Source organism: Lepisosteus oculatus, chromosome 2 (assembly GCF_040954835.1).
Source record: "Lepisosteus oculatus isolate fLepOcu1 chromosome 2, fLepOcu1.hap2, whole genome shotgun sequence".
Taxonomy (NCBI): Eukaryota; Metazoa; Chordata; class Actinopteri; order Semionotiformes; family Lepisosteidae; genus Lepisosteus; species Lepisosteus oculatus.
In genome coordinates this window covers 50,150,314-50,166,955 of record NC_090697.1, presented here as the reverse complement: position 1 = coordinate 50,166,955, position 16,642 = coordinate 50,150,314, and the positions used below count along the sequence as shown (strand labels likewise).

General features: G+C 35.6%; 1 protein-coding gene across 4 annotated transcripts in view; it reads left to right on the top strand.

The window, feature by feature from the left end:
• ahi1 (Abelson helper integration site 1) overlaps positions 1 to 16,642 on the top strand; it is a 99,041-nt gene that overhangs the window by 29,473 nt on the left and 52,926 nt on the right. For all 4 annotated transcript variants that reach the window (XM_015347985.2, XM_015347991.2, XM_069178710.1 and 1 more), the window contains exons 18-20: positions 8,884 to 9,074; positions 12,988 to 13,039; positions 13,509 to 13,588. In XM_015347985.2, the coding sequence (XP_015203471.2) occupies positions 8,884 to 9,074; positions 12,988 to 13,039; positions 13,509 to 13,588 (323 nt within the window). The remainder of the gene's footprint in view (positions 1 to 8,883; positions 9,075 to 12,987; positions 13,040 to 13,508; positions 13,589 to 16,642) is intronic.

Below are 16,642 nucleotides of genomic sequence, written 5' to 3'. Positions count from 1 at the left end.
CCATTTACGATTAACTCCTTTTTAACCAGTACATTTTTTGTCTCAAAGACCACATTTTCAGCAATGTGTATCATAATGTACCCCTCTTATTAATTTTGTAACCAAAACCCCAAACCTTGTGGATGTCTTGCATCAAAGTCAATAAATAATTTGTAACAGTTGTGGTCATTCTAGGCAAGGCAGAGCTAGCAGTTTTTTTGTATTTTTTCTTTAAAAATGAAGCTGTAGCTTTCAGTAGTCAGTTAAGCTGTGTCTGGCATCGAAAGGGTTAATCATATAGTTCTTCTAATTTTAGTCATGAGTAATACCACAATTAGGACTTTCTTGAGACTTTTTTCTTTCTTTTTTGCTTGTGTGCATACAGTTGACTTTGCATTAAATGTATTTTGAATTTGAAGTTGACTTTTTTTTTCTGAAGAAAATAAATGGTGACTCATTCTAGTTAGATATTGACCTGCATTGCATCACACATGACAATCGTGAGCAAAGCTTTAAAAATTTGCCAAATTCCTGTTCAGTAATGTAGTAGCAGAAACTGTTCTTTTAAAGAATCGCATTTCACTTGTTAAGCACAAAACTTATTGTGTTATGCTGTGGATGCTGCACATTGGTGGTGGTGGAGGGGAGTCCCCATTACCTGTAAAGCGCTTTGAGTGGAGTGCCCGGGAAAGAGCTATATAAGTATAAGCAATTATTATTATTAATTAGTTATTATAGTGCATGTACTGTATAGGTATTAGCTTTTCCATTTTACAGCGTGATCTTGTTGGTTCTAGCATGTTAGGCAAGGTTTGACCTGGTCATTCCTGGGGTAAGAGACCTCTAAGGAACACTGAGTTGCTTCTTTGAGTGGTATAGGTGGACCACTTGGATCCAGCTCATCTCTCTGAAGCAGGATGCTAACCTGGAACACTGTGCTGTAGCTGGGTCCTTTAGACCTTAATCCGAGGCCCTAGCTATTTTGTCATTAAAGATCCTATAGTACTTATAAGAGTAGGGATGGTAACACGATTTTCCTGGTTAAATTTCACTCAGGGCTTGTGCAATCTGAATAAAGCTTACTCTTTATTCAGTTGGTGAGGCAGTCATTCTCTCCTTTATACCTATTCTGTTATGTGTAGTGTTCCTGCTGGCATAAAATGCTTTGGGATCCTTTAGGATGAAAGGCACTAAATAAGTGCAATACATTATTTCTTTATTATTTTATCTGGGTTTAAAATATCTGTATTTTATAATGAACTCACACGATCTGATACTGTAATTCTCGATTTGTTTAGGATTCTTGTATCGCAATGGCATTGAAATTCTCTGAAAATTCCAAAAGTGTAATATGCTGTTCAGTGTACTGAAACATTTCATTTCAACAGCCTGTTGTACTTGTACAGTATTTTTTTTAAGTAATGGCATTTGATTGTAATATAAATTCCTTTTAATTGTTGTATACTTACTGTTTGACAGTGGTGTTTTTTTTGCTTTAGAATATATGCAAATATTATATATATATATGGTATATGGTATTTTATATAGTTTTATGTACATATCTCCAGCTTGAAAAAAGTTGCTCACAGACAATATCAAATGTTCAGTGGCACCACGTGACCCTTCAGTAGATGGGTAAAGGGCTTAGCATTTCCATACTGATGATCACAATCAGTTGTATCCCTGACAGAATAAAAAACGTGCAGCTGCTCCAGAGGTGATGGCAGAGTAGTGCTCAATGTAATGTAGAGTTTTTGAAGCGTTACACTTACATAGAGTTGCAATAACCAACACTGGCTTTACTAATTAATTGTAAACAATACCATTTGAAAAGAAACCCACTTGTGATTATTACAGCATATGTAGTGATTTGCCGTTAAAGTGGTAATGTACATGTTGTCCTCTGTTTCCGACAGTAAAATACTTGTTGTTAAAGGCTTGACACAGTGGGTATCCTTTGAAGCTCAAGATATACATACATTTACAATTTCCCCTTTGGTCAGAATGTGTTACTTACACTACCATCTTCATGGGGTCACTACAGTACATGATGTTTTTGAGCATTAACACTTTGAGAAAACAACCGTGAACAAATTTTGTCTTTTCTTTTCTAGAAATTATTAATAACATCACTGTATAATATATATAGAGAGAATCTACATATGCAGTCACACTGGTTTAATGACTTTTTGTTATTTATACTGACTTAATTTTCTGTTCAGATATAAATTAATATTAATTATGCCTTGGATTATAGGTAGCACGTTGTGATACATAAAATAAATAACGTAATAATCATCAGTACTGTTTATAGTGGTGCCTTTATCAAGTAGAATTTAGTGATACAACATAAATGTATAAAAACATTTGTTGAAAGAAATATATGGATTACAGTATACTTCAACACCACATGCAAATATAGTTTTTATTTTTGCAGAAATGCAGCATGCAATCACATTAGATATTAAATATGCTGAATTAATGAATGTGTGTAGAGTATCTGTGCCACTTTTAAATTAAAATTTGTAAGTGTGAAAGAGTATGAGAGTCAAGTGGAAATTTTATTGATGTTTTCAGAACCTTAAGGAGAAGAAGGTGAACAGTAGTCTTTATTCTAAATTAAGGTGTTAACATCAACAACACAGTGATAGAACCTTTGGAGGAAGTATGGTGTCTGATCAAATGCAGCCAAAAGATGTGACTGTTTCTTGAAAATGCTTTTTCAGTGTAAAACAATATTCCGGCCATTGACAATGAAGTTTATAGTTTACACTTTGTAATTGTAGAGTGCATTCATTTCATTCAAGTAAACATGCTATACTAATGCACTCATGGAGTCATCAGAGCTATTTGTATGGAATCCATGTCTAGTTAATTTCTAACTACTCTGCATCTTCCAGCATACCACAGCCACCCTTTCTTCCAGCTACCTGAATAAGATGGCTTTTTTTTTCTGTTTTGGCAGTGTTAAAAGTATTAAAGATAGCTTCTCCTTTTCTTCAAATCTAAATGTATTTCTATGACTTTTTCATTTCTTTATTGGCCAGTAAAGGAAGAATATGCGGTACACTATAATATACATCTCCTTTCCATCTTGCTCTAAATTATTTTTTTAATTCCATCATGATTATGGTTTTTGTGGGTATTTCAAAGGTTATAATGTTTGTCTGGGGCATCTGAAACCTCCTGAACCATGCTAATATGTTCTGTTCTATAATTTCATCTTTTTATTGTACAGTCTGTGATATCGGAAAATGCATTGTGTTCTCTTGCTAGCTGCTTTTTGTAAAATTGTGCAGCACTTCTTAAAGACCAGATGTTCAGCAGGAAGAAACCTTTTAAGGTTTAACTTTCTCAGACAAAGACCTGTGGGACTGAAGCTGGTGGTTTCCAGATGATTGTACAGTAAACTGCACAAGAATAGAAAGCAACTTAGTTCTAAAATGACTTTGCAACTGCTCTGGGGGAATTAAAGGGTTAATTTCTTTTGCTATATTGAGCGCTCTTGGTCATTAAACACCCCCATATAAGATGTTTGAAATGAAACCAACGTTTAAGCTAACAGTGATTCTTTAAGATTAATCATAACATTTTTCTTTAATTTAGTGACATTTATAACTTAATATTTTGCCCACTCATTTTAGTCACCTTAACTATTTTTTCTTGCTGTTTTTAAGGTTGGAATGTATTCATACTATCTGCTTAATGCACTCTTGCACCTTTTAAGTCTTTTTTTTGTTTTTGTTTGTATTTGGAAAAATATTTTGAGAATTGAGAAAAATTAGCAAGCTGGCTCACTGTAGTGGACATAGTGCTTTTTTAGTCCGCTGTAGTGTATAAAGTCCTCTGAGCTGAACTTGTTAGTGATTGGAGGAGGCAGGGAAAGCTTTGTAAAGGGTTATGATACAGGAAATGCAAAAAGAAGAAGAGATGATAACTTTTGACGGATGATTGTTAATACATTTTAACAGCCTTTTACTTTTCTTGAAACCAGGAACCAACTTCTTGAGAGATACTGCAGTACGTGTGTTTTCTAGTATTCTATGTCATTCAATACTACTTGAGCTACTGTAAAAGACAGACACATTCTTGACATCTGTTTCTAGAAATTAAGGAAAATAAATGTGTAAACTTACACATATGACAAATCAACTCCCAGAAGAACAGAAAATAGTGCATTTTATACTTGACGTAAGCAAAGACTTATTATAATGTTAAACACCTTGTGGTTTAGAGGGCCAGAAAAGGTGAAACATTGTTACAGTAAATCACAAGGAGAAGGTCATGTACTTAGTTTCATACCTTGCCTGGGTTTTATGATGTCTATCATGAATGACTGCTGATGAATCTTTTTTTTTGTAAAAAAGGAATTATCTACTTGAAAGAGGAATGATGCGGTGCAATCTTTTAAAATAAGATAATACAGTATGTTAAGCATGGCTTTCCAAAAAAAAACTGCCATTTATGGAAAAATCTTTCTTTGTAATGTAGAAATTATGTATTTTAAATAGCAGCAAAATGCATTGGGACTAACCTGTATGAAGGGAACTTCACAGTAGGTATTGCATGAGGTTGAGGTTATTACATGCGGTCAGATTGCTCCCAAACTTTCCATAAATGTAGTTTTTGTTTCATCATAGTTTATTGAACAACACTAAAATATAAGATAAGAAGTAGTTTAATCTAGTCCTTTTTGTTGTTAATGTTGTTTCTGAACAGACTGTACCCACCAAAATGTGAAGTGGTTGAGATACTTACACACTGCCCTTAAATCTGTTTAGACATACAAACACAAAATGTTCTCTGTAGTGAATTATCATATTAACTTTTGTGTCAAATTTGATGAAAAAATAAAAGACAATGTCCTGCTAAAAATAATTTCTGTCATTCTGTCAAATAAAAAGCTTTAAACTTAAATTTAAATTGGAAGTATTTTTAACTGGTTCTGTTCATATCTGACTTGTTGATAAGACCATGTCAGATTATACGCAGATATGGTCTTCAGTTTCATTGTTATGCAGATTATACTCAGATTTACATTAAAACTTCTTCCTCCTCTGATCTCCCGCCTATGTCACTTACTCCTTTACTGCATAACATCTAGCTCTGGTCGACATCAAATTCCTTGAAGTTAAATAGTGACAAAACAGAAATTTTACTGGTGGGCAGCAAATGTCAGCTGAAAAGGCTGGATAGCTTTATAGTAATGGTGAAGGGTTCCCCCATCCAGGTGTCAGCCATAGTCAGGAATCTGGAAGTCACACTTGATGCTCTCCTGTCTTTTAAGCACCATGTGAACAATTTGATTAAGACCTCTTTTTTTCAGCTTTGAAACATTGTGCACTTTAGGCCATTTCTATCAGTATCTGGTGCTGAGTGCTTGGTTGATGCATTTATAAGATCAAAGCTTGATTTAATAATAATAAACTTTATTTTATATAGCGCCTTTAAAGGTGGCTTCTCAAAGCGCTTTACAGAATGACATCAACAATAAATACAAAGAATATACAAAGAATACACAAGATAAAACACAATTACAATATACAGATGAGACCGTGGATGGTGGTACTAAGAAAAGCAGAGAGGTGAAGAATAGAACCACTTAAGTAAAGGCTTTTCTAAAGAAGAAGGTTTTGAGTCTGTATTTGAAGGAGTTTAGAGAAGGTGACTCTCTGATATCCTTGGGCAGAGAGTTCCAGAGCTTGGGGGCATAACAGGAGAAGGCCCTGTCACCCATACAATGTAGACGGGCTTGGGGGACAGTAAGGAGAGCAGAATTAGAAGAGCGAAGGTTGCGAGGTGGGTAGTAGTGTGATAATAGTTCAGACAGGTACTGAGGTGCCAAGTCATGCAGAGCCTTGTTGGTGAGCATGAGGATTTTAAAGTCTACACAGAATTTGAGAGGAAGCCAATGCAAGCACTCCAGGATAGGAGTAATGTGATCATTTGCATTAGACCTGGTCAGGATTCTGTCTGCTGAAGTTTGGACATACTGCAGTTTGTTCAAAGCAGATTTAGATACCCCAGCGAGTAGAGCATTACAGTAGTCAATTCGAGAGAACACAAATGTGTTGATCAGCTTTTCAGCCAGTTATGATAGCATAGGGCGTAGTCTAGCGATATTTCTGAGGTGAAAAAAAGATATTTTGACGATATACTGCACATGTTGGTCGAATGTTAAGCCAGAATTGAATATAACCCCAAGGTTTTTCAATTTAGATTGAAGCTCAAGTACAGAACCATATACAGATAGGGTTACAGGATTGGCTTTACGAAGTTGATGGGGGTGCCAATAAGCATGACTTCAGTCTTGTCGCAGTTAAAGGAAATTTTGAGTCATCCAAATTTTATGTCAGAGATGCAATTAGATAGAATAGAGACAGCCACATCAGTGTCAGGTTTGATATGGATGTATATTTGAGTATCGTCAGCATAAAAATGAATGCTGAGGCCACGTGATCTTAAAAGCTGACCAAGTGGAAACATGTAAATGCTGAACAGCAAGGGGCCCAGTATTGAGCCCTGAGGAACATTAGACTTAAGTCCAGTTTCAGACCTATACCCATTAAGAGAGACAAAGTGACAGCGATCAGTGATTTAAGATTTGAACCATTTGAGAGCGGTGTCAGAAACTCAGTCTCAAGATGAGAAAGTAAGATGTTATGGTCAACAGTGTCAAAAGCAGCACTGAGATCAAGAACAATGAGTATAGAAAGAGAACCAGAATCAGAAGCTATTAGAAGATCATTAGTGACTTTGATCAGGGCAGTTTCTGTGCTGACGGAAGCCAGATTGGAGGGGTTCAAAAAGGTTGTTCGTCATGAGGTGGTTATGTAACTGAAGTGTGATAGCACGTTGTAGAATTTTAGCAAGAAAGGGTAAGTTGGAGATGGGGCGAAAATTGTTAAGGTTGTCGAGAGCCATGTTAGGCTTTTTTGGCACAGGGGTAATGGCAGCAGTTTTGAGGACCGTTGGTACAATCCCAGTGCTCAGGGATTCATGTATAATATTGAGGACAATGGGACAGAGAGAAGAGAAACAGGACTGAAATAAAGTGGTGGGAATGGGATCTAAAATAGATGTGGTGGGTTTCATATGTGTAACTAGTTTATTGAGGGATGCTGAGTCAAGAAGAGAGAAGCTGGAGAGAAGGGAACCAGAGAAGTTGGATAAGGAGGGAAGAGGTATGGAAATGATATGCGTAGTGGAGAGAATGTGATGCTGGATGTTTTCGATCTTAGAACTAAAGAAGTCTAAGAATGTGTTGCAAAGTTGCGATGAGACAGGCAATGTGGTGGGGCAGTTTGGCTTGAGCAGTCTGTTGATGGTGGAGAAAAGATGTCTGGGGTTGTTTTGGTGATTTTCAGTTTCTGCAACTCTTTGCTCTATGGGCCTAACACTTTTCTTTGTAAGCTGCAATATGTCTACAACTGTGCAGCTAGACTTCTAACTCACTCCAGACCCTGGCAGCATATTACTCCTACACTTAGGTCTCTACATTGGTTGCCTGTACAGTCACATTTGCAATATGTGATTTTGTTACTGGCTTTCAAGACTTTAAATTATCTGTCTCCATCATGCATCTCTTAACTTCTTCACGTTTGCACTCCCTCTCTCATTGTACCAAGGACTAAATCTCATACACGTGGTGAGCATGCTTTTTCTGTCGCTCCTGCATTGTAACAGAATGCCCTTTCTCTGAATCTTTGAGTGACAAATTGGTTGACTCTTTTCAAGTCTAAACTTAAAACTCACCTTTTTACTTGGGCCGGTGTCTGATTGCCTTGTACTTTATCCTGTGTGTTGCAATTTCATTTTTTTTTGCTTGTTGTTGTATTTTTGTTTCTATTTTTCTTCTTCACGGGCAGTGTAAACAGGGCTTGTTTCTCAGATCACAGAAACACAAATTCAGTTTTTTTGCCAAAATGTTACAAAGCCAGGAACAGATTTATGTGTCAAAACTGAGTAGCTAGAGACTGCAGTCAACAATTTAGAATCTTGGTAGAATATATGAATGGAGACGCTTTAAAAAAAAACCTTCCTATGTATCTTCTGTGTATCTCTTCCTACAGAGTTCTGCCTTAAAATGTGCAATCTCAAATTATACTGTGATTATCCTGTTTTACTATAGCTTCTAGTTGAGTAACTGCATCTTACTCTATAAATGTGTACTGTAGAAGGGTACACCATCACGTACTGCTTTTTAGTTTTCTCTTTGTGCCTGATGTTTCTTGCCATACATACTGTATCATTACATGGAGGCTGCTTTTTTCATGGCAAGGCCCAATGCAACTGAAAATCGCCTACCCACTATAGTTTTGTTCTCCTGGATCACCAAAACCTTTTTTCTTAGTAATTTCCTACACCATCTCTTACATTAGTCAAGCACCTTGACAATGTTCCTCCGGACAGCTGGTGACTCGGCAGCGTGATTGTTGTGATTAGTGAATCAGAGAATGTGTCATAGACAAACAAATGATGTACTGCTCCCATAGATCATAGTACAGGCTTCAATGACACTGAGCTGACAGGTGCCTGAACTGGCAGAGCAGCTTCAGATAATTGACTCACTTCTGGTAATTCAGTAAAATTGATCTTTGGGTTTCCTCTTTTTCATTTTAAAACATACATACTGTATTGTAATCCCTCTGATCTAATTAGATTTCCTAATGGGACAATGTAATTGAATTAATATATTTAAGGTGTTTTTTTTTACAGTGGTCAGTCATGAACTATTTTGTTACAGTGTTAAACAGGGAACTGTGTCTATGTGCATCCTGCAGAGAACAGGTTAATTTTATACTGAAAAAGCAAAGAGGAAAAAAACATGCTTTCTTATTACCGTGCAGTGGAGAATTTACTTGTACCTTTAAATTAATGTATACTTGTGTGTTTCTATTTTAGTTGCTCAAATGGAAGCTGACAGCATGAAGAGGCCAACTGGGTCAATGTCAAAACAGCCCAAGATTTTCAGTAGTACCAATGATGCTTCGGCTTTGCAAGATTCATCCATGTCTTCTATTGATCACTTTGCAAGTGCAGCAAGGGTATCATTGAGGCTGCAACAAGTTAAGCAGAAACTAGATTCTGTTTTGGTAAGTTTTTCATTACATGACATTACATTGTCAGTGTGTGACTCAAAGAAATATGCAATGATGTCAGGGAATGAGCAACTCCAGTCCTTCTGGAGTTCTGTTTTTTTTCCCCCTTTCCACCTCTAATCTTATGTAATTGAATTAATTGTTTGGATAAATTTTCATGTTACATTCCTAATTGTTTTTAAGGTCTTAGTCAATTGCTAATTAATAATAATAATTCCTTACACTTATACAGTGCTTTTCTGGACACTCCACTCATAGCGCTTTACAGGTAGTAAGGACTCCTCCACCACCACCACTAACGTGCAGCACCCACCTGGATGATTCGACGGCAGCCATAGTGCACCAGAATGCTCACCGCACATCAGCTATTAGTGGGGAGGAAAACAGAGTAATGAAACCAGTTCATAGTTGGGGATTATTAGGAGGCCATGATTGGTAAAGGCCAATGGGAAATTTGGCCAGGATGCCAGGGTTACGCCCCTACTCTTTTCGACAAACGCCCTGGGATTTTTAATGACCACAGAGTGTCAGGACCTCAGTTTTATGTCTCATCCGAAGGACTGAGCAGTTCTGACTAGTCGAGCTTGTCAGCTCATTAACTGGCCAATAAGAATGTGATGTTCATCACATTCTAAGGCCTCACCATCAGCAATAGGCAATCAGTAAAGTAGGCAGACCCAGTAGATTTTCAGAAATTTGCATCTTGCAAACCAATTGGGAAATTATCTTTACTATTGCAGTCCAAAAATGTGAAGTTTAAAACAGGTGGGTGATAAGTACCCTTTTATTTGATCAAATTTTATATAAAGTTAAATGACAGAGACTTTTTAAACTGCTTTCAGAATTGGCAAAGACAATGGAGTTAACTCCTCTTCCCTTTTTTGAGTTTTAACTGGTCCCAAACTTTTATGATGTGTCTGAAAGCCTCCAAGTCACCTCTCGGGGAGTATTGCATGGTGTTGAAGAATAGTGTTGTAATGTAATGTAAAATTAATAATAACAATACTCTTGTGTTTTCTAGTATTTTTATCTGCTTCATTTTTTATTTCTCAATCACGCCAATATATGTTATTATTTCCAAACTAGAAGTATTATCATATTTGTCCTAGTTTAGGAGGTATTCCCATAGTGCCTTATAATTAATGAACTACTGTAAATTATTTATTATTTCATTGTGACTCCATAGTAAAAGAGGGATGTGTGCTCCTTGCACAAATTACACCACTTTGTGGTTCTGAACAAGGGAAGTTTGCCAAGGGAAGTCACTGGCATACAAATGATCAAACATTTCCATTAAGCAAATTTATACCACAGGGAGAAAACGTTGCAAGACTACTAGAGAAACAAAGGGAGTGAAGCCTTACACTTGGAAGAGGTGTAGATCAAGGGACTAGGTCCTTCTTTTTTGTTAATTATGCGATGATGAAGACTAAAAATAATGTGGGCTCCAAAGATGTTTCTTCTATTTTTTAATGAATGCAGAAGTGCCATTCTGTCATAACCTCTAATTTTTATACATGCCGTTTTGCACTGTTATTTTGTGAGTGGGTGAGTCATATAATTCCGGTTTAACTCCCAAATGTTCAGGGAGCTCTACTTGTCATGTAAGACCTTATAGAATTTACATTTCACTATTTGTGTATGCACTTTAAGCTATATTTGTCAATTACAAGTATACTTCTTCAAATTTATTTTCTGCGTAAATGCATCTCAAAGCTCTGTATTGGCCACAGAGAACTGAAAAGGTCTTGCTGTAGGATTTGCTGTCCTTCATATGAGACATTAAAACAAGGGTCCAAACTTCTAGTCTTTCAAAGTCCTGTGGCATTGTTCGTGGAATTAGCTTTACTAACACTGAGCTTCTGGCTAAATTACAGTTCAGTCTTTCTCAGTCTAGCCTACATAAACCTCTCCTTCACTTTAATTATTCACTTCTCCACTTTAAGTGCTATATAATGAGTTGCTGGCACAGAATAGCCACATGTCACCTTGTTAGGGGCTCCATTTAAAGGTAGATGAAGTGTGTCCTCTTGTAAACTCTTTGTGATTTGTCTGAAGGAAAAGTACTCAGTATAATGCACTGACTTATTTATAAATGGAGATGAGCGCATTTTTAAATATTCAAAAACAGAGAATATATTAACAGGTTAAGGGACCTAAATCTTTTCCGTCTAGAAGAATGTTAAGAGGAGATTTGATGAAAGCATCTAAAAATCCTGAGGGGTATAGACAGGGAGTAGTGAAAAAAGGACAGGGAGTTACATTTGAAAACTAGAAATTCATCTGAGGAAAACACTTCTGTATCTACTGTAGTTGCTTATAGCTGGATTAAGCTTTCCTGCCAGGTAGTTGAGGCCCAAACTCTGAACTTTTTTATGAAATGACTTGATGGAATTTAAACATTTACTTAGCTACTAAACTAAATCAGGAAGACTCTGGTTTGCAACCTTTCCTATTTTTTGTGTTCCAATGTAAAGTAACATAAATGCTTTTGTCACAGGCTATATTTCACCTAAAATAAATTCTAACTGCTATAAAGTCCATCAATATTAAAATGTATAACCCCCAAAACAAAAGAAGAGAATTGTTCCCTGGAACTTCTGTGCGCCTTGTGTAATTATCAGGTTTCTGCACGCATGGCCACGTGTAGATAAGGAATGTATTTGTGTGTGCTCCATTTTGTGTAGTCAGATTTGTAAGCTACAATATGTCTTGTGTGAATTGCACTCACTCCTTGTGAAATTTGAGTGCACTTTAAGGATCTCCTGTTCATGTTAGGAACTTCATAGTCTAGCTCCAGGTTAAGTTGTTATTGCATGAGTATAGTCCAACAAGTAACCTGAGATCTGCTGATTCAAGCCCTATAACTGCTTATTGCTGAAGACCTGACTCCACACAATGGGCTCCAGAGTGTTTACACACAACTATGGAATTGTCCAAATCCATGAAACTTAAAAAAAAAGTTCAAAACTTTGAGTCTTTTCTTTTTAACTTTTAATGTGTAGTTTAGTTTTACTTCTGTTTTTGTTGTATTTTTATTTGATGTTTTTTATTGGGTTTTACTGTGCTGACTTTTCTCTTTTTGCTTCTGCTATGTGCTTTCTGGATGTACTATATCACCATACAGCACATTTTATAGTTTTTTTTTTAAATGCTTATAAATAAAATATTAAAATGTGTCAAGATCACTCATTTTAATATGACAACGCTACAGTTACAGTACATACTGTAGTAACAAATATTACTAACTTTTCTGAGTAGCTTTTAATATGAAACAGCCATTTGTCTCTTTTAGGTTGAAAGCCTCTCCTTTTTATTGTGAACTTGAGTGAGTGCCAGGTGAAACAGCTTCTGCACCTGGCTTTGTGTTTTATTACCACAATAAAGAGAGGCCTAATATTCATATAGTAAATGATTCTATCAGTATTTTGCTGAAAATGATTGTTCTACTTGCTGAAATGGAAGTTTCCTTTTTCACTGTTGTTTTAAGCACTTATAAGTAGCCATAGTATACTTATTGAGTACATTTCAAGTTTGGGGCAAAATGTGTTGAAGAATAGTAACACCTTACTTTTGTGAAAATCTCTTTAAGCTTATACAAAAAATCATACTTAGAAAAAACATGGAAATGTAAAATGGCACATCAGCCTTTTCTGTCCCTAAATGTTTGGTTCATATTGAAACAGCATAAGTTTATACTTTTCAGAATAGTATGATAACCTTAGCATGGAAGAATTCGCTTAGTAAATGTGGACTTTTGTTTAGAATTTTATTTTTACAAAAGGAGTGTGCACATACACATGTGCAATATTTAATTTCATATAATCTTGAATTTAAGACTCAACGTAACACTTCTAACCAGTATTCCATTTTTTATGAATTCCCTGTTGGATGATTTTTAATTTAGGAGCCGGTGAGTCGAAACCTATCTGCAGCGGGATACCTGTATGACAAGCAAGGTATTTATTTTTTAAATTGTTTTCCATGGAGTTCACCATTTTTTACAATATATGAATCTTAAAAAGCAACATCAGAGGGATCTACTTCAGTGAGGTGTGGTGGAACGTCTTTTGTGAGGATTAATAATCTTACTTTTTATTCTGTGCTTTTATTCTTTAAAAAACATGATAATGCATGGTCCAAAACATTTTAAACAACTTTGTATTCAATAATACAAATAAAAGCAATAGGCATGTTTTAGTGCATACTAATTTAAATCTATGAGACTGGCTGGAATAAGTAATACTGCATTTTTTATTGCTTTGGCTCCTCAACATACAGTAGCTATTCTTTCCCAAATGGGTTACTGTACTTGTTTTGCAGCCAGCCCAGAAAACCTCGTGGAGCTGATTGCCTTCAAAATTGCTGTGTCACTTTTAGGAAATCAGCAACAATTTCATGTTCCTCTTGGTTTGTTTGTTAACACAGGTGGGGTTCCTTCTGCAGCAAGGGATTTGCCACTGGAGGCTGGCTTTGTTAGTCCAGTGAGCAGTAGCTATTTTAACACAGTAAGTATTTAAGCACAGTAAAACAAATGTTTCTTACAGAATTTAAGAACCAGTTCAAGCCTTTGTAGGGAGAAGTTAACATAGGCTGAAACCCAGTTTTGTCCACAAGTGCACAATATTCTTCATATTCTTAACTTTCCTCACATTGACTGTATCTTAGTGACAGGGTAATCTTAAATAAACATCAAAGATCTCAAAGATTTATCATTTTAGCCAGAAATTAATGTTTTCAGAACTGTGCATTGTTAAGTTTTATTTTTTTTAAAAAGTGGTACGTAAAAAGCTTTTACTGTATATAGGTTTTTTTTTTAACGTGACCAAGCCCTTAATCTAATTTTCTAGTTTTCTTCCAACATGTATACATTTAGATATTTTAAAACATTTACCTTTTCCTTGTTTTTTATAGCAATACATAAACATTCATTTTATATAAAAGGTCTGTACAACGATGTAGTGTATGTCTTGAAATCTAACAAAAATTGTTTTCATAAGAGATCTGTCACTGATTTTGGCCTTGTGAAAAGGGTTGTGTGGCCCAATGTTATGTCAAATAATCTAATTACTTTCATATTATTTCTCTAGAAAGGTGATGTTATGGAGATGATTTGCCAGAAGTGGTTTGTAGAGTGTGTCCCAGAAATATGTTTTTGTAGGAAAAAAACTGGAAAACCTGGTGATCAGCACTTTTTCCACTTGATTTACAGCCCCCTTCGCAGCTTTTAGTCTAAATACAGGAATGCTGATTTTACGGGGGTTATTTGAATACAGAATAACCTGCAGGCAGAAAGCCCCTGCTAGAGAATGAATACATGATGGGCTGATAAGCAGTGGGAACGGTGAGCTTATTTGACTTGCAAATGTATATGCAAAGTTCTCTTATTATGTGATACTGGGGTCATGACTTGAGAATGAACATTCAGGGCTCTGTTGATGCCTTCTTGTTGGGTCATGTTAAAATACACTTTTTTCTTCCTTTACACACTTTAAGTATTGTTTTGTTATGGAAATTTTGGATCTAAGAAATATTCGAATATTTACATAATTTGCATAGGATTGACGTGGATAAGAAAAGTAATGCAAAGTAGAAGCTGGCAAGGATTACTTATTTTCACTAGTTTGTTCCTTTTTATTGAAACCTGATTATACTTCTTTGTTGCATCACACCAAGCCTTTAGTAAACAGGGAAAGATGTGGTCCTTTTTTTTCCTTTCACTGCATGTTGTGAAATGAGAAGGCCCCACATTACCTCTCTTAGCGCAATATCTTTGCACAGCCTTTTTTTTCTCTTTTGAAACAGGATTGCTTCATTCATTCATCGCAGAGAATGAACTAGGGAAATATTTTGAGGAAGTTGTAAAAGCTTAAGGGTAACTTGGGAAATGTGCAATAAAAGATTGCTTTGACCATTGTTTTCTTCAGTGGCAATGTATTCCTCATTTTATAGGTGTGTGTACAGTATGTGTTTATGTCCATCCGTTTTCGCATCTAGCATTTGAACCTACAAGGAACTAAATCTATCCTTTATAAACTACATTTGTCAAGTCAACAACTCTTCTTAGTGAATTGAGCCCACATTCATCCTAGTAGGTGTGAATTTACTAATTTAAGATACAGCATTTCAAAGTTTATTTGTGCAGCTCTGTAGGTGCTACAAGTTGTAGATATTGTACAAGAACGTGCAGTATATTTAAGAACATGAGAGGAGGCCATTTAGCACATTTGAGTTTTAGAAGGTGATTTATATCAGGATCTCATACAGCTATTTCTTGAATTAATTCAGGTTATAACCTCCAAACATCTGGCTGGGTAGCTTGTTTTCGAATTCTTTGTGTCCCTCCTTTTCCCACTTATAAATGCAGTTACCCTTAGTTTTGAACCTTATCCTCTGGTTTGTGTTTCACTGTCAATCCTAAAAAGGCCCAATGAATTGACTTTGTCATTGCCTTTTTTAATTTTTGAATTGAATTCCTTAACAAGCTTTTCTATTCATGACTTAAACCATTCTGTGCAACATTCTTTCAATCCTGGAAATGTACCTGGTGTCTCTTCTTTAGTTGAGTTCCAGAGCAGCAAAAATGTTTTGTTTTGTAAAGTGGTTACCAAAACTCTATGCAGTATTACAAGTGAGTCTCACTAATCCATTATACAATTTTAGTATAACATTATACGATTTTATTATAACATTGGATGTTTTAAATGCTACATTTTTAACTTTGTATTCTAACATGTTGTTTGCTTTTTTTCCTCCATCAATTTATCAAGGAATTGTGAACATAAATAAAATCTGTCACTTCAGTTAACCTACCAAAGACCTGTAAAATAGATTTTTTTTAATATGCAGAAGTGTGCATTTGTCTAACAATAAATAAAAATGTGTACAGTTTTTGCCTCAAAATAAAAACAAAAAATAAATAAGAAAATATTCCCCACTCAGCCCAGTAGAGGGTGGTCCCACTTCCCTTAATGACAAGGCTTAAATACACCACAGAAATAAAATGCACATGGCTAGTAGCAGTGTCAACTAGATGACAGCCTTCTGTGTTTCCATGTTTACTGATGACATGTTTGCTTATGCAAGGGTTATAAATGTTTAAAGTTGTTCTGTTGTGAAGTGTCAGTACTGGTTTAAGATGGTAAATATCATTCTCACTCATCCTCAGGTTTAGTTTTATTTGCCAAATAACCCAAAATACAAAATCCGAAAATATTTCTAAGAAAGCCTCTCAATTAAGAGTTTACCTTGGAGGTTAACCAGCTTAAGAACCATGGCAGATTTTGGGGCAGAGGGGTGCAAGAGTCTATTTCTTCCCATTCTGAAATAATAAAAGAAGTGTGCGGCTTCTCTTAAAGACTGTAACCAACTTGTTTTCAAGCCTTGGTGTTCACCCAATTTACTGAATATGAAAAGAAAAAGTAGATAATATGGAATTTTCCTCTATACTTGTTTAAAACTGGCTTTTTGATATTTCTTATTTGCCACCTGTGCAGTGTACAATGTGGTAATCTTTCAAAAAATAATAAGAATGTCTATTTGTTTCCTTCCCCTTAAAACAA